The 26219-nt window shown below is 59.8% G+C and overlaps 2 protein-coding genes across 3 annotated transcripts in view; one reads left to right on the forward strand and one right to left on the reverse strand.

The window, feature by feature from the left end:
• Positions 1 to 26219, forward strand: part of DDA1 (DET1 and DDB1 associated 1) — a 50044-nt gene that overhangs the window by 16997 nt on the left and 6828 nt on the right. The window lies entirely within an intron of this gene.
• ANO8 (anoctamin 8) overlaps positions 4971 to 26219 on the reverse strand; it is a 33286-nt gene continuing 12037 nt past the window's right edge. Inside the window, exons 2-18 of one of the 2 annotated variants that reach the window (XM_050934044.1) lie at positions 20676 to 20786; positions 19714 to 19846; positions 19186 to 19324; positions 18753 to 18849; positions 17922 to 18038; positions 17142 to 17269; positions 16639 to 16800; positions 15813 to 15965; positions 15063 to 15189; positions 13693 to 13748; positions 13084 to 13158; positions 12583 to 12726; positions 11114 to 11827; positions 10614 to 10805; positions 8873 to 9004; positions 8301 to 8411; positions 4971 to 7875 (exon numbers count right to left, since the gene is read on the reverse strand). In XM_050934044.1, coding sequence (XP_050790001.1) covers positions 7195 to 7875; positions 8301 to 8411; positions 8873 to 9004; positions 10614 to 10805; positions 11114 to 11827; positions 12583 to 12726; positions 13084 to 13158; positions 13693 to 13748; positions 15063 to 15189; positions 15813 to 15965; positions 16639 to 16800; positions 17142 to 17269; positions 17922 to 18038; positions 18753 to 18849; positions 19186 to 19324; positions 19714 to 19846; positions 20676 to 20742 — 3228 coding nt within the window. In that variant the 5' untranslated portion in view covers positions 20743 to 20786 and the 3' untranslated portion in view covers positions 4971 to 7194. The remainder of the gene's footprint in view (positions 7876 to 8300; positions 8412 to 8872; positions 9005 to 10613; positions 10806 to 11113; positions 11828 to 12582; positions 12727 to 13083; positions 13159 to 13692; positions 13749 to 15062; positions 15190 to 15812; positions 15966 to 16638; positions 16801 to 17141; positions 17270 to 17921; positions 18039 to 18752; positions 18850 to 19185; positions 19325 to 19713; positions 19847 to 20675; positions 20787 to 26219) is intronic. The other variant, XM_050934045.1, reaches the window with a different exon arrangement.

Below are 26219 nucleotides of genomic sequence, written 5' to 3' on the forward strand. Positions count from 1 at the left end.
ATGGAAGAGGCAGGAAGCTCTGTTTTACTCATTTATTTGAAAGGTATAGAATAGTCACCAGGATAACTTCATGCCTTTCTCAGGAGTTGCTCACCCCAGTCTGCCCTACTGTCTGGTGATGCTGGTGGCCTGCTGGACTGGCCCACTAGCCTAAGCAGTGCTGGTGGGCTGTAGAACAACCGGATTACATTTCCAAGGTAGATATCGTCCCCGTGTTCCTTGGGGCTGTGTGGTGGCACCTCCTAATCTTAGGGAGGATGCAGAGAGCTCTTACAGTCCAGGGCCTACTGTGGATTTAACTGTTTTGTGGAATAGGTGGAGGCAACCTCATCCCTGGGGCACATTTCCATGCCCAAACCTGTAACTTCTGCAACACCATCACAGTTAATGTGGCTTCGTCTGCAGGGGAGGAAAGACGAGGAAGTGCAGCCAAAGGCTGCAAAAGTGAAGGGATACATTTGCCCCCAGGATCACTGAGCCACCTGCTGGAGGTCACGAAGTATCAGCTTTGCTTGCCCCGGTGAACTACACTTCCCTCAGTCTTTTGTGCTGCCCTTAGCCAGCCATGGCAAGCTATGGGTCCCAGAGGCCTGTGCACTATGCCCTTGGGGTGAGGGAATGCCCTACAAGTGCATGGAGGAGGTGATTGGAGCTGCCAGCTGCTCACCAGCCTCCAGTGCTATGTTGGATGGAGCTGTGTGTTTTCTGTGCCATGCTGAGGGCCTGGCCTGAGGCCTCTGGTGACTTGCTGCTGAGGGGCTGGCAGCTCTCCAACTGGAGCTGGCTGGGCCTGGTCAGTCCATCCCACTCAGAGGGTGTCCTCCAGAGCCAGTCCAGGGTGGGTGCAGCCCCTTCCCTGGCCCAAACAGGCTGTGTATGAGAGGGTGTGGGTGGGGTGGAAGACGTCAGTGTTGCCAACCTCTAAGAGACTGGGTGTTTCTCTTTAAGCTCCAGCTCCTGGAATCGGGGTGTGTGGTGCTGGGGAGGATCTCTGATTTCATATATGCCAATCAAACATTTCCAGCCCCTGGCTGGGGAGACTGCCCCTCCTAAAAGGAGGGGGGCTTGGTCACTAGGAGGCAAATAACCAGAACCCAGCATGTGTGATGTTAAAACCTCATGATTTTTAAGGCAATCTTGTGGTTTTGTGGGGGCTAGACTTGTGATTTTTGAACTGCTGGGGTTGGCAGTCCTCGCTTCTAGCCCTGTGTTCTCACTGCTTGGGGCAGGATAGGAGCAAAGCTCATGGCTGCCCTGGCACTGGCACCCATTCCCCTTTGTTCCTGCTGTGTTTGACATCAGTCGGGAAGGCGGGGCACAGAACAGCATGTCCCGCATCTTGTCTCCTCATGAGGGGAAAATCAGGCCTTGGCCCTGGCCCTGGCCCTTGTAAGATTCTTTATCCCTAGTTCTACAGCTGGCGAAACTGAGACAGGGCCAGTGGAAGTGATTCATTCAAGGCCATTACATGTCACTGGCAGAGCTGGGACTAGAACCCAGAATCCTGACTCCCCGTTCTGTTCTAACCCCACACTGGGCTACCTGCCCTAGTGCTGAGACTGAACCCACAAATCCTGGCTCCCACTCCTGCATTTAATCCAGTCACCCTCAAAACGAAAGCAACCTCGCTGGGCTCCCTCGGGGCAGACGAAGCGACCTCTCAGACACACACCTTTCCCCATCTCTCATACTTGGAAACCTATGGCCTGCGTTTTGCAGGTCAGGTAAAATGATCGCCAGGGTCCTTTTTGCCCTTACATCTGCTAATCCTGTGTTTATTATCCTCACATGGCAGAAGCTATTGGTGACAGCCAATGGGACACTGGAGACATCCACTAAACAGTGCATAGGCCCAGAAACTGGGAGAAGTGATTCCCCGGGGCTGACGCAGCCTGCAACTGTCCAGTCGATTCAGCAGATGGCAATACCCACGTTGTTGAAATATATTTTTATTGCATTTCTGCAGGTTTTACAAAAATATGACAAATTAAAAGAAATAAATAATCCCTTTATTTTTTTAAAATTTCAATTGAAAGAAATAAAACAGCAAAAAAAAAAAAAAACTTTTCCCTCTTTGTACAGTAATTGCCCAGGAAAAAAGAACATCAGACAGCCAGATATTCATATAAATACATTTAGAGAGAAACATGTTTTAAAAATTCCCTGGACAGCTGGGGCCCTGGTAAGTGGCGCTTGTAGGATATAGTTTCAGGAGTATTACTCTCATGTGAACATAATAAATAAGAGCTTGCTCCTTTTAAGACCAGCGTGATTTAAATAATGACAAACACAAGAGTTGGCTTCAACAAACTGAACATGGATCATTTATAAAAACAAATTAAAATGATGTTTGAACACAATAAAGCCACATGGGGGTTCCCTCCTTGGACTGCCTGTGGCGCCAAGAAGTTGAGGAATGACTTTGTGCCATTGCAGAGCAGCTTCTCCAGCCATGGAAGGGTTCTTGCCTAGCTCTCCGCTCCTGGGAGGGTGAACATATAAAGCAGTGGAAAATAATTGGAGGGGTGGAGAAGCCTTGGGAGCCCCCAAAGGGGAGATGATCTCCCTCTGGAAAGGTGATAATGTTGGGTGTATGTAATGGCCATCAGAGTTGGGTCATCAGAGAAACTGAATGTTGGGAGGAACCTTGCCACCTCTGGTGTTATCCAGACCTTAATTTAGTAGAACTAGGGTCAAAGTCTGCCCTGGTTGGGTCAAAGAGGTTGGAAGGGAGGGCAAGATTTGGGCCCAGGTTTTCTGTAGGGCCACAAAGCCCAGCTGCTGGCATGGGATCAGCACCACTGACAGCAGAGGAATAAGCTAGTGACAAGCATTTCCTATGAGTGTAGCAGAGGCAGATGGAAAAGGCCTCTTAGATTCCTCCTCCATCCCACCCTGGGCCTTGGGATGGAGTTGGGATGCCTGGAAGGTTCTCTGGGCTAAGGTAAGGTTGGGAGGGGTGCTCTCTCCCCACCTTACAGCTGCCACTGCTCTGCTCTCTAGCTGCTGCTCCATGGCAGCTGAAAGGGGAGAGGTAGATAGGCCGACCTGCTGTCTGCAGAGCAGGTACTGCTCTCGCCTCTGGCAGCCAGGAGGAGTTGATACAGCAGCTGTTCCCAGCACCCGCTGGATTTCTGATGCCCAGTCTCCACGGCCGCTTGGCCCCCTGGAATCCCGAGTTCCCATCCTTCCTGCTCTTTCTGGGATTGTCCCGATTTTTCTTCAGGTGACCCCGTATCCACCCCTCACCCCAAAACACCACAGTTTGAGACAGTCACAGCTCCTGCCATCTATCGTAGGACCCAGGATGCGTCTGCTGACACGAAGCCAGGGAGCCTAGCAGCCCCAAGTCCCTGGGCTGACATGCTACAAAGCAGTGCACTCAATGGCCGGGGGGCACGAGAGAGATGCTGAGTTGCTCAGTAATAACCGCCCCAAGAGAGGCCCCTTCTAGTCCATCTCAGTGAGAAGAGAATGGCTATGATCAAGGCTGCGAAGAGGGCAGGGGAGAGATCAGAAGGTTCTTGGCAGATCTCTGAGGAAGGGAAATCCAGGCACGTAACTGGAGGGGACTCCCCTCCCTGTTCGTCAGATAACTCTGCCCCAGCCTTCATGTCCATAAGGCTTTTCATGGCTCCGAGCAGCATGACTCAGCCCTGTCTGATCTTGCAAAGAGGAGATACCAGGGTTACCTGCATTTAAGGAAACACTAGGCCCCCATGCAGCTGCATTAAACATCCATTCACCATGTGACCAAGCAAACTGAGTAACGGCAGGTAATTGTAGCAGTTTCACCAGCTGTTGCCTCCGCACCCTGCCTATCCTTTGTGGCTGGTAGCAAGGTATTTTCTACACACGGATTCTCTCCCTTCTTGTCCATTAGACAGTGGAAGGTGAGAGAGGGCTGAGCCCTCGCTGGAAAGTTTCACCACCCCAGCCTATGTTACATCTCTCTGGCTCCGGTTAGATCAACACACCTTGGCCTATTTTATTGCTGCTACAGAATGGCTTGGTTATAAGACAGAAACACCATTTTTTGTGGAGAGAGAATAAAAAAAAAGCAACTGTTGTTTCCTAAGACTCCGGGCCTGGGAGATATCTCCTGGTGTCCCCAGGCCTGGAATGTCACAGTACTGGGCTAGTCGCAGAAGATGGAGCTGCAAATAAGCCATTGGAGGACCCACTCCGAGAACTCCAGGTCCCTTCTACTTGGGGAGACTGGCTGCTTTCAAACCCCACTTGTACGCTAAAGATTGGATGTCAGAGATTGGGCCAGCCAAGCCCCATCTCTCTGCTCAGGATGTTGTGGGCATGTCCCCTTCCAGAAATGTTAGTTCCAGATGCTCTGCGCATCTAGTGATTCACGTGTCAGTGTGCGTCAGAGGACACAGCTTGCTGTGGGCATGCATTGGGCAGGGACAACATTTCTAGAGGTTCTGGCCTTGTCTCCTTCCTATGATAAAGCAGCAGAGGGACCACTGACATCTTTAAAAAGAGTTAATCCAAAACGTCCAAGAGTAAACCTGCCTATCAGTCCCCAGACTCAGCCTGGTGGATGCTGTCCCTTGCCACCACCCGGCAGGATGGTCCTATAGACACTTTGCCTCTTTGGCAGTTCCTTTCCTGCCCTGCCGACTCTCCAGCTCCTTCCTCCTCATACAGCATCCCTATGGTAAATATTCAAACATTCCTCCGTCCCCGTCCAAAACTATATCACAAAGCTAAGCCAGCCACAAGCAGAGAGGTGGATCAGCCACTGACCTGTCAATGTAGGGAGCTAGCTGTAGCAGACCGAAAGCTCAATTGCTAATCCTAGTGTTGCTGAAACGCTGGGTGATCTGCAGACCTTGGAACCACCCTCTGAGATTCAGTCTTTAAAGCACTAGCTAAAACTATAAACTAATTATGGTAAAAACTTCCCCGCTGCTGAAGTGAAGACAATCCCTCCCGCCCACCCCAAATTCCACAGACCCTGCAATTATTTGGTTGCTAAGAACATTGGTTATTTATCCTTCCCCACCCCACTGAGCCCCCCACCTTGAGCAGATTCTTTCCCCAGTCTGCCAAGATGTTTATGTGCAAGCTCCTTATCGGGGAGAGGGGAAACGTCCCAGTTCTTCCAAAGTCACTGAGGGCTGGATACCCGTCTTCCCTGCCAATGGAAATCTGAAGAAATAACTACAGCTCGCTCTTTGTTCTGGAAACTGTAAAGCTCAACATTTTCCAGACCCTGGGGATGCAGCAGCTCCCAGATTCTGCCTCCGCCTTTTAAGCTGTCTAAAGAAGAACGGAATAGAGTCTGTTAGGTTGGTGGAGGGGGTTAGTGCAAGAAATGTCGACCATGCATGGAACTTATGTGGCTCAAATTCGCTGCCCCACCCCTTGGTCTGTTCTTCAAGCAGAAAGATGTCCTGGCACTGGAAAAATCACATCATTCCGAGGCTGCGGAGTTGGGAGGAAGCTCTGGGGGTGGTGAGCTGGAACAGGGGCGAGTTTCCTCTCTGCATCCAGTGCAGATGGGATTCTGCCAGCTGCCGCCTGGTGAGACCGCAGGGGTGAGTGATTCAGGGGTGACCCACCTCCCCTTCCTCCTGATCTCTGCCTCCACATCGCCCCTGTAGGCCGGTGCCCCCATCCCCTCATTCCTGGGCTCGCCCACTCTGTTCCTCCCACCGTGCTCCCCTGGCTGGGATGCTCGTGACTCCTTGCCAGCCCCAGCAGGATTGGTGGCTCCGGCCTGGTCTTGGAGCACTGAGCCAGCTGGGCCAAAGGGACTAGAGACTTTGACAAGGGTGGCCTATGAGCTAGATCCCCATCCCCCGGCTGATGGATGGCTGCCACTCGAGTCAGGCGGGTGTGATGCCAACCCCATTCATGCCACCCTGGACTTTAGGGATGCGAAAAGCCCATTAGTTCATCCAGTCCATTGCCAGCTGTTGCCTGGGGCACTGGACACTTTACCCACCCTTCACACAAGCTGGCCGTCATGGCAATGTTGGCGCCATGTAGCAGGGGTTGAGGAGGACCTGAGCACGGGGTCAGATTCAGGGGTTGGGGCAGCTGTGGCAGCAAAGGCTGAGCCCTATGAGGATGCAGGCAGGGAGCGCCCCCTTCTGGTGTGTGCTTGCAGTAGCAACACCAGCCCAAATGCCTGCAGTCGGGGACAAAGCTGGCAGGAAAGGGAACCCGGTGCAGGGGATGCCAGGGGCTCAGCAAGAGGGCATAGCCAAGGGAGCTTTGGAGAGTCCTACCTGGGAGCCTGACTCACCCTGGGACGCCAGGGAAAGGAGTTCTGAGCACACCCCAGCTGAGCTCCTGAGCGCAAGGCCGCTGTGGGCTGCTGCTGCCTCTGCTTACCCAGCCCCATCTGCCTGACTCACCCCTCCAGCTTTAAGCTCAGGCTCCCCCTGGTTGCACTGCCAGCTTCTGTGCCTGGCTCTGGGTGCTGCATTAGGGCAGATTTCCCACAGGGAGCACTTGGGGAACATGCACATACAGCACCCACACACACACACACATCCCGCCCCCCAAGCCCTTTGTGCGCAGAGCACAGGGCCGCAGCGGGTCCCGACTCAGCTAGGAGACAGGGAGAAAACCCCCCATGCTCAAGGGGGAAAATCCACCTGTGGTCCTGCTGCTGCCCCTCAGGCATGACCCCCAGCCCCGCCACCTATCCTAGCCCCGACTTGCCCCTGCACACACGGAGCTCTACCAATGCCCCTCGCTCCCAACCCAAGCCCCCTGCTACTCCCCCACAATATTCAACAGGCACTGCTCTGTCAAGACACCGGACTTGTGTGTCATGGACCCCCTCTGCAACGCAGTTCTACCCCCCAACGTTCAGCCCCCCCGGCTAGTTTTCCAGTCCTGGGCTCTGGCGACGCCCCTCAACCCTGCCTTGCTGCCCCCACCGATTCCACTCCTGCAGGATGCTGAACTGCCTCTTGGCACTGAGTTGAGGCCACTGATCTCATCACCAAAGCTGGTGTCTCAAGGCCCAAGGCGCCGAGCTCTGCTTTCCTGTGCTGCGGCGGATGGGACGGTCACCGCTCACGTTCCGCACCCACCTCCACTCTCCTGATGGCACAGGGGGGAGCAGGTGTCCTAAGAGCCCCACGCCAGGCTGGGCACGTCCTAATTCTGCTTGAAGAACAGACTCGGGATCCGTGGCTCCTTTGCCCGCCGTCCGCCCGGTTAGAGTTTATGGCCTGTGCTCTCCTCCTCGGCTCTGAGCTCACCCTCCTCCACGCCACCCTCGTCCACCAACCCGTTGAGGTGGGCTTTGCTGGGCGGCTGCTTCTCAGCACCCTCGGAGGATGGGCCGGGCCGCTGCGGCGGGGGGGCGGTAGTGCCGTTGCCGCTGGCCCCGCCTCCCCCAGCCCCCTCGGACTTGCCAAAGTTGAACAGTTTGCCCGGGTTGAATGGTTTGGTGGGTGACTGGACCTTCTCAGTGCCCCCGTCCCTCTTAGTCTCCGGCGACTTAAGGAATTTGAAGCTCAGGAAGCCGGGCAGTTTGTTTTCGCTGCCGGTCGGGGACTGGGCCGTGGCGGTGCTGGCTGTCCCGGCGCCGCCCCCCGACAGGAACTTGCTCTGCAGCGGGATGATCTGCTTCAGTTTCATGACATTGTTGGTGGCCAGCAGAGAGCTGGGCCTCTTGGGCTTCTCAGAGCTGTGGGACGAGCCGCTGGGCCCTTTAATTTTGGCCTGGCTCTTCTCGTGGCCGGGGTCCTGCCCGGCAGCCTCGGGCTTCCCCTCGTCCCGGCTGGTCTCCCGCTCCTTGCGGGCGTGGTACTCGGCTTGCCGCTGCCGCTCCTCCTCCTCTCGCTTGCGCCGCTGCTGCTGCTGGTAGTGGTGCTGCGCCTGCCGCTCGTGTTTCTGGAGGGAGGGGGGAGCAGCTGGTTAGTGGCAGGGGCATGGGACGTCCGGGGGTTTGGGGAGCCTCCTGCTCGTCACGGCGCAGCTCCGGGTGCCTCTCCCCTGGGGTTTCAGTGCCTCCAGCCCCGGCCATGTGAGCACGGCAGGGGTGACTCTGCAGAAGAGGGGCCGTGGCAGGGAGGGCAACCCCCACATTGCTCCTTGACGTGCATCACCCCAGACCAGCAGCTAAAGGGCAGACCAGTGACTGTGCACGATCCACCCCACCCCTGGCGTCTCCGCTGAGACGACCAGCAAGGGGACAGGGGAGGGGTTGGGGACATGACGTCTAGGCTGAGACACCCCCCAGGCTTGCGCCGTGTGCCCAGCTGGGGCAGCTGGGATGTGTGAGCTGCGGATGCTCGACCCCTGGGATCTGGACTCACCTTGAAGGCCTCCCTGCGCTGATACTCCAGCTTTGCCATCTCCTCCGCCACCCAGGCTGGGATGTCAGGGATGGCCACCTGGATGAGGTACTTCAGGAGCAGGGCAAAGTGCTGTGGGGAGGAGACAGGCAGAGAGCTGTGGGGAGGGTCTTGGCCGTGCCAGTGGAGGGCACTGCACAGCTGCTTTAGAAACGGCATGGGGCTAGAAGCCCGAAATATGACCGGCCCTCTGGGTTCCTCGCCCTCTGATTCCAGCCCGGAGCAGTTCTATTGAGCTGCCCCTCCCAGGCAAATGCTGTTCCAGTCTGTGCTAAGCAAACAGCAGCAGCCCCGCTCCAAGGAGAGACTCTACGATAACAAAGCACATGCACCACTCCAGGTCCAGTGACAGATCCTACAATAACAAAGCAGCATACACAGTCCCAGCTCCAACAAGAGACCCTACAACAACAAAGCAAATGCATCGCTCCAGCTCTAACCAGAGACCATGCAATAACAAACCACATGCACAGCCCCAGCACTCACAGAAGACCCTACAATAACAAACCTCAGCCCTGCTAGCACTTCCATACCTCCAGCACCACCACGGAGATGATGGCTCCCTCCGGGCTGAGCCATGGGAAGAGCCGCTGCAGCTGCCCGCACTGACCGATCAGGTAGCAGTTCACCACGATGGCCAGGACGCCCATGGCCTCCATCACTTTCTGCAAGACAAACACCCTGGGATGAGACGCGCCACTCACACCCGCCACCTGCGGGCCGGCTCTTGCGCTGAGCTGGGAACCCAGCCTATCTTGCCAAGCCCCTCTCCTGGAGGGGCATCCGGGCCAAATCTGAGTGGCCATAGGATCCTGTGTACCAGGTCACAATGCCACTGACTCAGATTTGGCCTGGCCGCCCCTCTGTCACGATGGCGGAATGGCCGAGCCAAATCTGCGGCCCTAGGCCTAAGACAACGCAGGAGACACACTGAACTTTTGCCGAGGGTGTCCTGAGTGGTCCCTGCGGATGCTGAAGGGGAAGGCGCGAGATCTCTGAGCCGCACCGAACGTGGCAATAGCTCCCCAGCTTGTCCCCTGGAGCAGGGGCACGCAGCTTGTGCCACTGCCAGTGAAATCCTTAAATCAGCACTCTCTCCTCCTGTTGAGGTATTTGTCCCAGTAACATCCTGTGGCAGTGAGTTCCACAGGTTGAACAAGTGCTTCCTCATTTCAGTTGTCATCAGTTGGGGCCTTTTTGATTCCACTCAGCACCTCTTTGCTCCAGCCCTATGGGATAGGCTGAGCTGTCCCCCTATCTGCCTGTCATTGGATAGAATCACATGTAACAGGGCAGCCTGCCCCCTTAAGGGCCAGCAAGCTGGGGCCAGCCAGCTCTGGTCGATGAGCCTCACCCCACTACACCTGTGTGGGGGCGTTGGTTTTAAGAGGAAGACAGCCCAGCACTGGGGGTGAGGTGGGGGCTGAGAGCCTGGCTTGGGCTGCACACTGTCTGATCATTCCCATCTGCCAGAGGCCCTGGCTAGGAGGGCAGACCTGGCCTGGATGGTGGGGATGATTGGCGCCCAGGAGCCAGCAGCTGGACAGTAAGACAGGCCATTGCCACTGGGGCCTGCTGGTGAAGAACGGGGCTGAAGGCTGACCCCAGCAGGGCTGAAGAGTCTTTTGGCCCCGGCTTGGGGCGAGAGCATAGAGCGACCCATCTGGAGAGTCAAGTCGCCACCCCAGACACCGGGAGCCTGAGGAAGAGAGCAAAGCGAAAAGGCTGCAAGGCCAGGATTGTCCCCGAGGGACACTCTGGGATGGCAAGGCCTGTGCCGAAACCTTAACAAACAGTAACTCGTGTTTCCTGCCATACAGCTCTTGACAGAGAATACATGGTTGTTTCTCCTGCCAGAGACAAGCAGCCACCTCTGGGGTGGAGCACAGCACAGCGCTGGGGAAAGCGCAGTTCTGTATCCATCTGAAATAGCCAAGGAGACTAGGGAGGTGAACGCGGAGGATGCCTAGGGTACTGGGGGGGAGCCTCCTGGCTCCTGCTGCATCATATAGACCCTGGCTCCTCTTCTGCTTCCCAAGGGTAACAGATCCTCAGGACTGGGTGCCTGGCTGTGCCAGCTCTGTGCCCTGCAGGGATCCCCTGTGCCAGGCTAGTCCCCTGGCAGCACAAAGCAGGCCACGATCCGGACCTTCTACAGCCGCTCCTGGGACTGAAAGCGCCATGCGTGGGCCCTCACACGAGTGCCCACCCTCCCGGTGGCTCTCGCTGCCCTGCGGGGATGGGGACCCGGCCACAAGCCCAGCCGCTCCCTACCTGCCACTGCCCGATGCTCTCCACCCTCTGGCCAAAGGGGCGCTGCAGGCCGGTGCACAGCTTGAAGGCATCGCTGCGGATCTCGATGATGTTGTTGATGAGGGCGCACAGGGCGGCCAGGGGGAAGGCGGAGGAGAAGAGAACGACATAGCCAAACTGGATGAACATCTCCTGGTAATCCTGGAACGTGTCCTGGCGGGAGACAAGTCATGCTGGTGTGAGTCCCTGATGCCCTATGATCCCGACCCACAGTTCCCCCTGCAATTCCAGCCCTGGGCTGCCCCCCACCACCAACCCCGAACTCTGCCAATGCCCCTCAATCCTGCCCCGCCCCGGCAATGAGAACACCAAGCAAGGTGGATCCAAGGGCGCTTTGTGACGTGGGCACTCTGGGCAATTACTGAGACTCCTCTTGCCTGTTGTTTGAGGCAGGATTCAAATGGAGCCCCCCGGGGCGAGAGGCCAGTGCACGGGGCTCCCTGCTCCCGGCAGCCCCTCACCTCGTACTTCTTCATGCAGCTCTCCACCTCGGCCTGGGTGAGGTGGGGGGAGTAGTTCTCCTCCGGTGGGTCAATCCAGGAAGCCCGGTTCCGCTTCCTGCCCCCCTCCTCCTCCTCTTCCTCCTGGCTCTCGGCCACCCGGCCCCGCCGGGCCCGCAGGGTCACCGCCAGCTCCTTGGCTTCTGGGAGGGGACTGCCAGAGGGCCCGTCGCTCTCCTCCTCGTCCTCAGCTAGCTCGAAGACGGAAGCAGGGTCCATGCCTTTTTCCACCATGGTGGGGCTGCCCTCCTCCAGGAAGCTGGCGTCCTCCATGGCACCCAGCTCCCGGCCCCGGCGCTCGGCCCGCTCAATGAAGCTCACCTTCTTCAGCTTGAGCCCGCAGTCCAGGACGCTCTCGTCCTCCGAGTCCGACTCCTGCTTCTCCTCCTCCTCGGGGACGCCACAACCCCCGTTGAGGCACTTCTCCCCCTGGGGTCCCTTGCCTGCCCCCTCAGGCTCGGGGCCCGGCCTAGCCGGCTGCTCTGCAGGCCGGGGCTCAGGGCCCGGTCTGGGCGCCGTGTATCTCTGGGCGAGCAGGCGGAAGATGGTGTGGGAGACGTCGCGGATATTCTGCAAGCTCAGGTCGCCCCGCTGGATCTTGCGGTAGAGATGGGGCTGGGAGACCTCCTTGATGTTCTGCAAGAACTGGCGGGTGATGAGCAGCGTGGCCAGCATCTGGGGAGGGGACAGATGCGCCGGGAAGGCGGGTCACATCTGGGGAACCCGCTCCCCTGCCTGTCTCCATCCTGCCGGCACCGCCCAAGGCTGGCCTCAAGCAGCCACTTTACAGAGGCTTACCCTGCCCCGGAGACAAAGGGCGGGGGCGATCGGGGGGTGCACACTAGGCTCAGCAACCCCACCACAGTTGGGGTGAAAGGGGCCCACAGGGTGGCAGTTGATCATATGATGTTGATCAGCCTCCCCGCTGAGGCTGCTGGGATGGGGAGGGGTTAATTTCAGCTGGCAGCTGACATGCGCCAAACTCATCACACCAGACCCCCCAACCAGCCGGCACAGGACGGAAAATTTCAGTCTGCTGCCGGTGGGTGTAATTAGAACTGGGAAACTTGAGGCAAAAGACATGGAGCCTCCTTCCCTGTCACTTGCAACCAACTGCCCTGAGTGAAAGGCCCCATGTCCCATTTCCTGCCCCCTTGAGCCAGCCAGTCCCCCCGCCTGGGGCCAGAGCTGGTGCCCCCTAAAGGGGAAAGGCCCATATCTCACCCCCCAGCCCCGCGTTATTGCTCCTTTGCTTTCAAAGGCTCCCCTGCGCCCAGTGAGACCGGAACGGTCCCGTGGCTGTTCCCCGGGTGGACGGTCAGACTGTCCAGCCAGCTGGGCTGACCCACGCGGCCGAACTTTCCATGGCGTGGGATGAATCTGCCAGTGGGTGGCCTGCACAGCCTGCCCCTGCCCACCACCCCTCCTACTTTGGATACTGCCAGGCTCCAGCCAAAGCTCAGGAGGCCCTTAAAGGAGATGAGAAAGAGGTGGAGCTGAAGGGTGATGAAGGGAAGGATAGCGTCTCTGAGCTGACGCACGAGGCTTTGGGAGAGAGAGAAGATGAGCAGGAGCTGCGGAAGGGACAGACGAACACAGAGAGAGAGACAACGAAAAGGAGAAATCAACTGAGACTCCAAATCAAGGCAGGGCTTAGGGCGGCCCAGCATGTGGATGGGAGCGGGAGCCAATGGAAAGTTTCGGCCAGTGATTCGGGGGGCCCGACTTGAGACGCCGTGTGTCTGAGCAGCATCCACAGCTCTGTCTGAAGGCGACGGGGGCTGTGGGTGCGCAAGCCCTGGGTGCCAGCAGAGGGGGCCATGCTGGGTGCCTGGGACCAAGCTGAGAGTCCAGATGGATTTACCTCCGCAGGGACCCCACCCTCCCCTCCCCAGCCCAGCACAGGCTCCCAGGGAGGAGACACCCCTTACCTCCTTCAGCCGCTCCATGTCTTTGAGGTAGAAACCGATGTAGAAAAGACTTAGGTATGAATTTACAAACTGAAACTGCCGGGGAGAGAGAGGGAGGGTCAGTGTGAAACAGCAAGTCAAGCCCCCCTCAGGATTGGGCTTCGGGGCCTCCAGCCCACCCCACATCTGACTCATGCCCAAAAGGCCTGGGGGCAGCTTGAGGTCCCAAGCAGGCCCTAGAATCCCAGCTTGTTCTTAATCCTCCAGCGTGGTTGTGACCAGCAGGAATCTCTCTGGCTTGCTGGGATTCTGGCGCGGGGGGTCCTGGGGGACAGTGGTCAGCAGCCAGGGTTGAGCCAGGGCCCTTCAGCATGACAAACTGGGTGTGCGCTGCCAGAGCTAAAGGGAGGCTCCCCTCGCTCTCAGAAAGCCACAGGCTGGTACTGTCACTGCTGCCAACCAGCAGGGGGTGGTGTGGTGGCTGCATGGAGCTGGGGTCACCTGGGTTGAAGGATTCTCCCGCCGGCCGCGGCTGCTGATCGGCTCCTTGCGGTAGCCACCATGCACCGCTGCGGCTGCTCCCAGCAAGGGCACCCTCTCCTCCTCGGCAGCAACCCCACTCTAGCTTACCAGGACGATTTTAATGATGAGGTGTTTCTCATAGGCACTCTGCAGCCGGTAGTTTTCTGGAACGAGAACAGAGAGACTCAGGCCAGGGGGTGGGGTGGGGGGAGAGTCAGGGCCCCGAGGAGAAGTAACCAGACCTCTCAGTGCCTGGCTCCAGCCGCGCTCCGTTGGGCCCAAGCGCTGACCTCAGGGATGCACATGCCCCGGTGAGAACTGGGATACCCGAGGCCTCTGATGAAGTGGGACTGTTCTTAATGTTTCCTCTGAATACTGTGTGGGTGCCTCAGTTTCTGGCTGACCCTCTGTCTCCTGGCAACTAATGGCCTGGCCCTTCCCCCCTGCAAGGGGATGCTAAAGGTAGGGGAGAACAAAGAGGTCAGGTGACCTCCTGGCCCGGGAAACGAACAGCAGAGAAGGAGAGGCTGGAGGGGGTTGGCAGTTTGGAGCTGGCTGGGGACAAAGAGTGAGGGCAGATGTGGGGGTCTGGCTCACTGGGCCCCAGAATGGACCCGGACGAGGGGTCCAGTTCTCTGTACCTACAAGCTCTGTTTTAAACCGTGTTCCTGTCATCTACTAAACCTCTGTTTTACTGGCTGGCTGAGAGTCACGTCTGACTGCGAATTGGGGGTGCAGGACCCTGTGGCTTCCCCAGGACCCCGCCTGGGCAGACTCGCTGTGGGAAGCGCACAGAGGGGCAGAGGATGCTGAATGCTCCAAGGAGAGATCCAGGAGGTGAAGCTATGTGAGCTTCTTGCCCTGGAGACAGTCTGCTCCAAGGGAAAGATTTCCACTACATGCATCCGACGAAGTGGGTATTCACCCACAAAAGCTCATGCTCCAAAACATCTGTTAGTCTATAAGGTGCCACAGGATTCTTTGCTGCTTTTACAAGAGAAAGGAGGCTCCTGAAAGTCCTGACTGGCTTTGTGAGGAGCAGTTCCAGAGCATCGCCCGGGGACTCCGTGCCAGGCCGGATTAGCCCTTGGGACGAGCTGGAGTGTCTCCAACCCCTGGACATGCAGCAGATTGCAAGTGTGGATGTCTTACGAAAGCAAATGACCAGTTCCCGGCTCCTACAGCAGGACGGGACCTCCCGCTAGGAGCTGCTGGGCCCGGGGAGTTGACCACAGAGGACGCGGGTTTGAAGAAGTCCCCAGAACCCCAATGCTTCTCCCAAACTTGAGTCAGCAGAGCTTGGATGGGGTCAGGGTCTTCCTGGGGGCTGCTGGCTGGCCTGCCCCAGCTCAGAAGAGGCGGGCCGGATCGTGGGGGACAGAGTGGGCTGGGTGTGTGCTGACATCCCAACCCTGTTGCCGTGTTGGCTGCAGACTGATCCCAGAATCCCCAGGCCTCCCCAGTGCCCAATGACGCACCCATGTCATTCAGCCAGTACGCGATCTTCCTGTAGACGTCGTCGCAGGCTGTGACGATGAGGGCCAAGGCGATCTTGGGCAGGAAGCGGATGAGCCGGGGCAGCTCCTTGATGCTCAGCACAAACTCCTGCGGGGACACGAGGGGCAGGGACCGCGTCAGCCCAGGGGCCGGGGACTCTGAAGGGCGCGGAGACACCGATGGAGCCCCAGGGTGGGTGGTGAGTAGCTGCTGGGATGGCACCTGCACCTGGTTCTGCCCAACCTGTGCCCTAGGAAGGGGACATGGAGCCAGCAGGGTGTGGGGCTGGCATGATGCCGGCCAGCCAGCCGGGGAGGAAGGGGAAGCACCCCAGAGTCACCCTCCCAGGCACGGTGGGGTTTAACTTACACACGCACGTGCACAAACCTTCCTGCGGACACGTTATGCACGTTCACGGACACGCTCACAGGCCCAGGAAAACTCTCCCAGACACATGCGCACACATGTGCATACACGCACATGAACACACATGTCGGTGTGCTAACAGCTTCGTGTCTCCTCTCACCACACCCTGCCCCATTCAGCAAACATCAGCCCCCACTTCCTCGGGCCGAGCAGACCCTGCACTGGGCCGAATCGTGACGGAGCCAGGGGTTCGTGGTGCCCCCGCACTGCTGCCAGGAGTGTGGAGGATTTAGCACTCGCTCCTGGCGGGAGGAGAGGCACCTGGCAGCGGCCAGCGGGGCTGGGCTGGGGAGACCGTCACCCACCTGCAGCTCGAAGCACCCCAGCATGACGAGGAAGACAAAGGAGAGGCAGATGAGGCACACGGGCAGGCTGACCAGGCACTGGAAGAGCAGACGTTTCCATGGCGGGTAGTAGAACTCTTCCACGTTGGTCACTGGGCTAATCCTCTTGAGGCCCTGGAGGGGGAGATGGCAGCCTGTGACCCTCCATGAGCCACCCCCACACACACCTGGGAAGATCCCTCCAGGATTTTGGAGCAACCAAGCTGGGGATCTGCCTCACAGTTCCCGGGAGACCCCTGTGCCGGGGGGGAAGGAGACGTGCCCCAGAGTCTCCCTCCCAGGCATGGTGGGATTTAACTTACACACGCACGTGCACAAACCTTCCTGCGGATGCACGTCCACAGACATGCACATGGGCCCATGAAAACTCTCCCAGCCACATGCACACGTGTGTGCATACACGCACATGAACACACATGCCAGCGTGCTAACAGCTTCCTGTCTTCTCTCACCACGCCCTGGAGCCCTCTCGCCCAGCTGGACGGGGGTCCTGCCCCTCGCTGGCTCCCGTCAGCATCAGAGCCCAGCTCTCAGATCCTCAGCTGGTGTGAAGTGGTCCTGCCCGGGGGGCTTCCGGGGAGCTGTCCCAGTTCATGCCAGCTGAGGATGTGGCGGGAGCTCTGGGCGCTGGCTGATGGGGAAGCCTTTGCCGCCGGAGCCTGGGCTCCCTGCGGGTGAGGAGGGCCTGAGCTCGGCTCTGCGGACGGCTGCCCCGCTCCTGGAATAGCCTGGTGCCATCAGGAGTGACTTCACTTCAGGCAAAGGGTTGCCCACTCCCGTCACTCACCCTGAACTGTGGCCGGGGCTCCTCAATGGACTCAGCAGGCGTGTCCAGGGTCCCCCACTTGTAGGCGAACTCAGCCCCCCGCTGCTTCCACTCCTCCAGGAAGAGCGTGGCCCAGATGACGTTGAAGATGGCAAAGACCACACAACAGATATCGCGGCTGGTCTGGGAGGGACAGGCATGGGGGCAAAGGGCAGGTGGGGACAGGTTACAAATAACAAGCAATGAGCAGCACAGCCAGGAATCAAACCCAGGAGTCCTGACACCCAGTCCCCACTACTCTAACTACTAGACTCCACTGCCCTCCTGTATCCCAGTGCTGAGAACAGACCCCAGGAGTCCCGACTCCCGTAATGAAATGACCCACCTTGTAGGCTAGGGGGAAATGCACGCAGCACTGAGCGTCAGCCCAAGGGGGCACTAGCAGGTACCGCAGTTCCCTGCCCCACTGCAGTGCTCCATCTCCCGGGGCTCCCCCAGCCCTTCCCCGGGCGCAGTACCCTCACCTGGTCGTTCTCGGTGAAGGTGTAGAGGATGGAGCCAAAGACAGCGGGGTACACCATGGCCGAGGTGTAGAAGCCGAGCCAGGCAAAGTACATGGCGATCTTCACCCCGAAGTAATCGCAGATCTCGTCTGCCGAGGGGAGAGCAGGAGTCAGCAGCCAGGTTGGGGCCCATAGACGGCCGCAGGGGTGGACGGAGAAGGGGCAGGAGATGCTCCGGTGCCTTGAGCCGGGCTCTGAATCCAGGCACTGAAAAGTGGGCACTGACCTTCCTGGATGACTGTGTTTAGTGTCTGGGTTTCTGGGTGCTTATGTCTGTCTGGGGACATGTGCGTGGATGGGGCACACCAGTGAGGGACACGTGCACGGCTGGGGCACATCCAGCAAGGGACACGTCCGGCGAGGGACACATATATGGACTGGGGCACATCCAGCAAGGGACATGTGTGCGGATGGGGCACGTCTGGCGAGGGACACATGCGTGGCTGGGGCATGTCGGTGAGGGACACGTCCAGCGAGGGACACGTACGGAACGGGGCACATCTGGCGAGGGACACGTGCGCGGCTGGGGCATGTCCAGCAAGAGGCACGTCCCGCAAGGAACACGTGTATGGACTGGCTATTAGCAACTCTGGGGGGAAATCCCTTTTCAGACCCTCTCCTGACCCCCTGGAATCAGGACCCCGGAGGGGCCTGGCAGTGGTGGGATCACCATGGTGATGCTGCAGCATTGGCCCCTCCCATGGGGGGTAACTGAGCCCTCCAGCGGCGGCGGGTACATACCCAAGGGCTGGGCCTCGCAGATCGCCTGCACCCAGGACTTCATGAGCCGGTTGAGGATTCTCTGCTCGTGGACAGGGAACACCTGCTGGATGACGCCGCGGGCCACCAACTCGGGGACTGCGTGAGGAGGGAGAGCAGTGAGGGGCCAGGCACTCGGCCAGCCACTCCCTGACCCATGCAGCCCTGGCCAAGAAGACGCGGGGGTCTTTTCCCTGCCCCGGGCTCCAGCCAGGGCAGCGAGCTGGGGACAGGTGCTAAGGGATGATTTAGGGCTTGCAAGTCACTGATAGTCCCCACAGGATAAGCAGCTCCCACCTCCCCACGGCTCTGAGGCTCCTGCTGCTACATGCATGCACACGCACATACACATGCACACATGCACTCATGGGCTGCCAAACATCATTTAAAGGGGGGGGGCATAGATTCCCCCCATCTGAACCTCCTCTGACTCTCTTAGCCCTCCCCGCCCCCAGCAGCCTGACCCCGGTGGCACATGAGCCCCTCCACCACCTGCTCAAAAATCTGAGCGAGTGGCCTCGTGACCTGGCGCCCGGGGCCATAGCACCACTCAGGTTTGGCCCAGCCCAAAGTGGTCAGGCCATGGCCTATGTGACGCACACGCATGTTCATATACACGCACACGCATGCACACGCCACCACTCCAGCATGTTTGGAAATGGGCCAGATGAGCCGGACCACTTATTTTCAGCTGGCACTAGAGCAGCCAGGGCCAGTCCTTTTGAAGCCCGGCTTGTGATGGACATGGGCAGGGCTGCAAGGGGGCAGTGGGCACCGATCGGTTCCCTCCCGCGGGCCGGGCGCCGCACTCACTGACAGGCTGCCCCTCCAGGAACTGGATGTTGTGCAGCGATTCCCCGTGCTTGGCTCGCAGGTTCTCCAGCCAGTACCTGATGATGTTCTGCCGTTCCTGCGGCCGGACAGGGAGAGGCAGGAGTGAGCCCCAGGGACGGTGCGCAGCACGAAAGGAGCCTGCTTTACCACCATCCCCCCACGTCTCTTCCAACAGCATCGCCCGATGCGCACAGGGAAGGCTGTGTAGGGAGAGCCAGTACTCCCACCAGAGGCCCAGGACATTAACTCCAAAGCCACCTTCCCCAATGGATTCCCAATCCCGCTTCTACTCCATGGCGCCCGTGCCAGCCCTGCAGGCAAGGAGAGCTGCCAGGGGGGAGGTCTGACCCCACTGCAGTGCCAGGGTGCCCCCCCAATCCCAGAGACCCGGGGCTGGCCCAGCAGTGCCTACCTGGGAGGTAAAGAAGAAGAGTTCATTCTCGATGTTCTCGTAGATATAATCCTCCTCGCAGGAGAAGCTGCGCGTGCCCCCCCCGAACTCGGCCTTCACCGGCTTCCGCAGCCCGATCTCATCCGCCCCACGCAGCAAGCTGCCCCGGAGAGAGGGGGGGAACCATGAGGGTTGGGTGACATGGAGCAGGGCACAGGATGAACCCACACACCTCTCCTCCTCCAGCCCTCCCCAAAGACAATGGGGTGGGAGTGACCCAAAGAGAGATCCCAGCGCAGGCAGGGGTGCGACCTACCTCTCATAAAAGCAGCAAAGAATCCTGTGGCACCTTATAGACTAACAGACGTTTTGGAGCATGAGCTTTCGTGGGTGAATACCCACTTCCTCAGATGCATGCATCTGAGGAAGTGGGTATTCACCCACGAAAGCTCATGCTCCAAAACGTCTGTTAGTCTATAAGGTGCCACAGGATTCTTTGCTGCTTTTACAGATCCAGACTAACACGGCTACCCTCTGATACTTGCCTACCTCTCATAGGTGGCGGTGACGAAGAAGGCATACACCTTGGTGTGCCGGTGGTGCCGGATCTGGATGATGAGCTCGGGGATGCCCAGCCGGATGTGGTTCAGGAGCCAGAGCAGCGTGTGGTCGTCCGTCGTGTCTGAGGGAAGGGGGGCAGGGAGACGCAGGTAGGCAGCAGCTCGGGCAGGGAGCGGGTACCCCCCCCCCCACCGTCCTGCTTTGTGGGCTCTGGGGATATCGTGCAAGGCTCGTGGGAGTGCAAACGCTGATTCCAAGTGAGAGCCTGGGGGGAGCAGTCAGGGGCCTGCTCTCTTCCCTGGCCCAGCTCCTCTGACCCCAACTCTTCTGTTCCAGCCCTGCCCCCGCTCCTCGATCCTGACCCCGAACTCTGCTGTTCCTGGCCCTGCCCCAGCTCTGCCAACGCCCCTCAGTCCTGACTTGCAGCCCCTCCCTTCTCCCCCCACCCCCCCCCGGACACCAGGGTTGGGCCAAAAGGCCATTATGAGCCAAGGCTTGGAAGGGTCGGCTACGAGGAAAATCTCTGGCTGCTGCAGGAAACGAGGTAGCACCCTCTGCTAGACCCCGGTGCTGCAGGGAGTAGGAGGGGCATTCCCCCTTCCCAGGCAGTGTGACCTCGAGGCCCTCGCTAGGGGGTGCTGCGCTGCAGGGTGCAATCTCTGTCCGATGAGCTAAAAGCCTAAGCATTTGGGATCCCTAACCCCCCGGCGTTCTCCACAAGTGCTAGGGTGTTAGCCCAGGCATCCTGCCCTATCCCAGCGGAGATCATCCCATGCTGCCCCCCTCGTGCAGCGTCCACCGGATGCAACCGCCTTTGCCTCTTCCTGTCGTGACACCGTTGCATTGCGCCGAACAGCTGCCACGTCCCACCCCAGAGGTGGCTGCCTTCCAGCGGCAGGCAGAGCGGCAGGCAGAGCGCTCGCAACGCGTGTTGCTGAGTGGCCCCTTACCAGCGAAGGTCATCAGCACGTCGCAGTTCTCAGTGGGCACCGTCTTCATCCAGGATTTGTGGGACATGATGTAGCGCCCGGCCTGGAGCAGTCGCTTCCCGAAAAGCTTGTCTGCCAAGGGAGCCAGAACAAGGGGGTCAGGGTGCGGCAGAGAAGGAGCTGGGCAGGGAAGGAGCCGGGGACACTGATCCCTCCAGGGGATGGAGGAAGGATGAGGCGGTCCCAGGAGGAGGGGGTGATGGGGTGGGGGCAGACCGAGCTCTGGCTTGTCAAAGCAAAGAGGGGGCTGGGAAACTCTACACTGAGCCGGGGCTGGCGCTGGGTCTCACCCTCAGGGCAGTGACCAGCATCGCTTAGACTGAGCCACAGTCTTGGCCGGATGGGGCCATGCCAAGGTGGGCACAAGCTGCCAGCAGCTGGCCAGGGCTGAGGGCTGGCACAACACCCCTACAACACAGCATGCACACAACTCATGACACAGGCACGACATGCATGATACACACAAAACGTACACTTACCCCCTCGACACCTTACACAACATGTGCCCAAGATACACCCCCCTACACACACGTGTGCACTAGGCCACCCCAAACCCAACCAGAGCCATCCTCACACAGACACACGGGGACTCTTGGACATGTATCACCAGCCCCCCGATCAGTCTGGGCCCGAGTGGGACTGTCGTCAGAGGACAACTGCAGGCCAGAGAAGGGAAACTGAGGCATGGCTGTGCCCTGATGGGGAGAAGTCAACCAGACGCCTGTGGTTTGCCTTCATCCTGTCCCTGCGTAGCTGCCTCCTCTCTAAACAGTGCCATTGTAGGAGTCGCTCCAGGCAGCTGAACCCTCAGAGGCAGGGCTGTCTCTTGGTTCTGGGTGATACAGCACCAAGCCCCTGCTCCATGACTGGGGCTCCTAGGCCCCACCACAATACAAATAACTAACCGACGTTCTCATTTCCTGTCTCCCGCCCGCCTCCCTCCCCCACACTTCTGTTCTGTCCTTTTGGAAGTGATGGGACCAGCAGTCCGGGTCAGGGGACCCCAGTGATGGGGGTGGAGGTTGTATAATGGCATGGTCACATTCTCCTCTGTCCCGTTCCTCATGCACTGAGCTCGGGTCTCCATTAAGCCGTCCCCATCGACACCCAGGTCTCTTTGCCAAGTACAGTTAGTGCAGAACCCAACGAGGCGTCAGCGTGGCTCAGGATTCCTGCCAACGGGTAATGCCCTGTGCTCGCCGGAGGGACTCCTCTGCCGTCAGCGGGCTTCCCGTTCCCCTAGCTCAGCCGGGTTCCTCAGTCTTCTCCTGACGTGACTAAGAGACACACGTGGCCCCTTGTCTAGAACGTCGCCAGACGGCCGAGTCAGCAGGCTCCAGGGGTTTCCTCTTGCATCTTTCCCTGTTCACGGCCACCTGTTCTGTCTCTTCAAAGCCTCATGCCGGGGGCACTTCCATCAGAACAGATGAGCCAGAGCTGCTGGCGCTCAGCGGAAGTGATTATCTGGGGATCAAAGCCAGCCCTGGAGGGGGCAGTTCCCACTTATTCCCCTTCCATTGAGGGGGCACCACCCGAAGGTCTCTGCTGAAATCCTATCTCTGCTCCCTGCTAGGTCGGCCCTTTGCAGCGGGATACGGGGGTCTCTCCCAGGAAGGCAGGTTCTTCCCTTCCACCAGACTCGCCTGGGTTTCCCTGGCTGTTCCTGACAGAGGTGGCAGGTGGTGGCTGGGAACCCAGCTCTGAAACGAGCTGGCGCAGGCTGCAGCCAGGGCCACCCAGAGTGTGGGGCAAGTGGGGCAATTGCCCCGGGCCCTGCAGGGGCCCCGCGAGCCCTGGCCCAGCAGCAGTCCGGGTCTTTGGCCAGCATTTCAGCCGGGGGGGGGGCCTTCAGTGCTGCTGAAGACGTGGAGCGACTGAAGGGCCCCCGCTGCTGAAGAGCCACCAAACACCCGGACCACCACCAGGTGAGTACAAGCGATGCAGCTCCCTCGCTTTGCCCCAGGCCCCCTGAATCCTCTGGGCAACCCTGGCTGCAGCATGACATCCCCGTTCCCGGCGGGCAGGTCGCTGGGCTGGCAGCTTGGCCAGCTGATCCGGCACCAACAGAGACTGGCCAGATCCTCTCCCCAGATCAGCATGCATGCAGCTGGACCCCACAGCTCGGGGGGTGAAAAGCTCTGACAATGCAGCGCAGCAAGGGGGCTCCCTGCAGACCCCGACTGCCCAGAGAGCTGCAAGGGCTCTGGGTCTGGGCCCAGCGCAGGGGGTGGCTAGAAGGGACCATGCAGGGCAGTGAGTCCATGGCCCCCACTCCATGGCCTCCCCGGGTGGCTGGGCCGGGCTCCCTGGTAGCTGCCCCGAGAGGAGCTTGACTGGCAAATGCTCCGTGTTCACCAAGGGACGGCGAGTGCCCCCGAGCCAGGCTCAGCCCAGAGGCCTCCCTGGGAGGACGGAACCGACCTGGGGCCATGCACCCTTCGGGCACGTGGCAGAACACCAGATCCTGCCCCACCCCCAGTCAAACAGCCCCATCTCCCAGCCTGCCCCCCCACTCCAGTGTCCCAGCCTGCTGGAGCCATGACGCTCCATGCTACACCCCCTCCCCCAGCCCAGCTGTGTCTCCTTGCCCATCCCCCATCCCCTCGCTTCTCCCCCCAGCTTCTTACCTACGCCCCTCCCCAGCGCCGGGCCCACCGCAGAGCTGCCCCCTCCTCAGCCGCAGCCCCTGCCTGGAAACACTCGCTCAGGGGAACTGACAGGATCAAAAGCAACCCGTCTCCATGGAAACCGCAGCCCCCATGGGAGCAGGGGGCCGGTCCCTGTTTCCTTCCAGCCGGTCGCTTCCCTCCGGCTCTTCCTGTTCATCTCCCCGTTTGCTTAGCCAGGAAACCCCGACTTCGAGGCAAATCTGCCTCTCCGGGTGCCACTCAGCTGCCCTGGCAAGGGGACCACAGCTGGACAGCACAAGCCAAAAATCCCTCCCGTAATTCTCCCCCGCTGCCTGCCGAGGCCTCTGGCTCCTGCCCAGCTCTGCCCCCACCAGCACCCCCTGGAGTAGGGGTCCAGGCCCCCTCTTTGGGCAGGCACATCCTTGGCTCCCTGCCTGGCTGGGAGAAGCGGCCCTGGCATACAGAGCCCCGTGCTGGGCTTTTCTGTGCTCAAGTGCCCCTGGCTTGCATGCCCTTCTACACTTGTGCATCCACAAGCCCCCTCCCCATATTCGGGCACACTGCATGCCCCTTGCACCTTCAGATGCCCCCTCACCCACATCACGCCCGTCCTGCCTGCAATTAAATGCCACAAAACCGCAGCAACGGCCCCCAGAAAGCGGAGATTCCCGTAGAAGCCCTAGGAGGAACTCACCACCCCTGCCCCTGCCCCTGACGGGTTGGCACTACAGACACACACCAAGGCCCGATCCTGCACCAGACTGTGTTCCCTCGTCTCCCATCAGTGCCAGGGGGATACCAGGGCCCCCAGCACCTTGCAGGATCAGGCCCGTGGACCAGGAGCTCTTTGGGGCAGGGGAAGCTGCCCCTTGCTGGGAACGGTGGCCCAAACTGCGCCGATACTTCAACCCCCCTCCCACCCCTAAAGCCATGGAGCACAGAACAGATGGCAGGGGCGACCGGGGAATCCAGGGGAGGTTATAACTGTGACCCCTCCCCCCACAATAATGACATGAAGCCCTGCCCCTCCCCTGGCACCTTCAGCTGCTAACGCTCCCAGCTCCATGGCACTGGGCTGCACACAGACAAGACCCAGCCCAGCCCGGGGGAGGCCAGTCGCTGAGGCCCATTCATCTCTCTGAGTCTGCCAGGGAAGGGGCTGTCTGGTGCTAGGGGGTGAGGTGGGCATCTGGGCTCAGACCCACCCAGCTCCACCCCCCAGGTGCTCTGGGTGGCAGCAGGGCTCCCGGGGAGGCAGGTGCTGTCTGGGCAAACGTGCCCCACACTGCACCAGGCAGGGAGAGGGGAATGACCCTGGGCCTGCCCCACCCTGGGGAACCGGCTGTGCCTGCTGGCCCAGTGGGGAGCATCGCCACAGAGGCTGGCACAGGCCCAGGTGCACACAGGAAGCACCCGCCCTTCCCGCCCCCAATTCTAATGAGGTAGCAGGGCTGGGCAGCGCCCAGAACCTGTCCTGAGCCAGAAGCCTGGGGCCATCTGGGCTGAGGCCTGAACCCCACTAATGGGCTACACCCCTAATCTGGGGGGGGGAGGCTAGCAGACAGATGGACTGGTCCCTGCCCCAGGGGCTCCTGGCCATGTCTCTTCTGCCTTTGGCTGGAGACCACCCGCGGCTGGCTGGGTCCTGCCTGGGATCTGCCCTGCGGCAAGGGGAATCCGGGCCCGGCTGCCTCCCCGGTTCCCCACTCATCCGCAGGCACCGAACCCCATTATTCCTTGGCACTTGCCTCATTGTCATGTGGCCAGGGTGACCTTGCCCAGGAGGCACTGACTGTCCCACAAGCTGACCCAGCCCACCCACCCCCAGGGACCCTTGCTGGAAGTGCCCCAACAGGCCCCTGGCCTGGGAGCAGATCTCTCCCTGAGACGCTGTGCTTGGGAGAGTGAAGGTTTTAGAGAAACGAGCTGGACCCAAGCAGAACAGGTATAATGGGGGGCGAGTCCCTCCCCCAGCTCTGCCGATGCCACTCAGTCCTGACCCGGAGCTCCCCTGCTATCCCGGACCTCGGCCCCAGGTCTGCGATGCCCCTCAGTCCTGACCCGCAGCCCCCAGGCTGTTCCAGTCCTTGGTCCCTCCTGAGCAAACACCACTGACTGTGCCAGACCGTGCTGCACCTAGGCTGAGACTCACCAAACTCATTTCATGACACCAGCCCCCAGAGCATTAACCCTTTACCTCCCTCCTCCCCAGGCACAGCTTCCCACTGTCCTCTCAGGGGCTGAGCGCCTCGCTCTCCATTCACTGCCCCATTCCCTGGGCTGCAGCCTCACGTGTGGGTGGGAGAGGGGGCGAGAACAGGCCTGAGACTTCGCCAGTCTGGTGAGTGCTGCTGAAAGGATGCCCTGTTCTGGCTGGGTGTGGGCCAAGGCCTCGTTTAACCCCTCGGGCACCATGGCCCTCTGCACAGCCCTCCCTCCCCCGCCCCCCGCTCCAGCAGTACAAACAGTTTAGCTGCCCTTTACCCCCGGGTCTAAGCACTGAGGTTCCCACAGGCTCCCGGCATGGGTCTGGGGACTGATCCCCATTGGAGGAAAGGCAGCAGGGGGAAAGAGAGGCAGATGGTCAGGCACCATGTCCTAGGAGTGAGCAGCCCATCAGCCTGGGCAGTCATCTCCCCGAGGGGCGGGTGGGGACCCCACAGGAGCTAGCTGCTAGAGGCACCGAGGCATCCACTGGACGGAACAATCCTGAGGTCTGTCCCATCTGCAGGGCCAGAGCTACGTCCTGCAGACACCTGATACTAGGCAGCCCCATGGCTTGATCTGGCCGGAGCCGGGATGGGGTGGGCTTGTGCCCTGCCCTCACAGGGGGCTGGACTTGATGCTCTTGGGGCTGTTCCTATGACCTGTGAGG

The sequence above is a fragment of the Gopherus flavomarginatus genome, chromosome 24 (assembly GCF_025201925.1).
Source record: "Gopherus flavomarginatus isolate rGopFla2 chromosome 24, rGopFla2.mat.asm, whole genome shotgun sequence".
NCBI lineage: Eukaryota > Metazoa > Chordata > Testudines > Testudinidae > Gopherus > Gopherus flavomarginatus.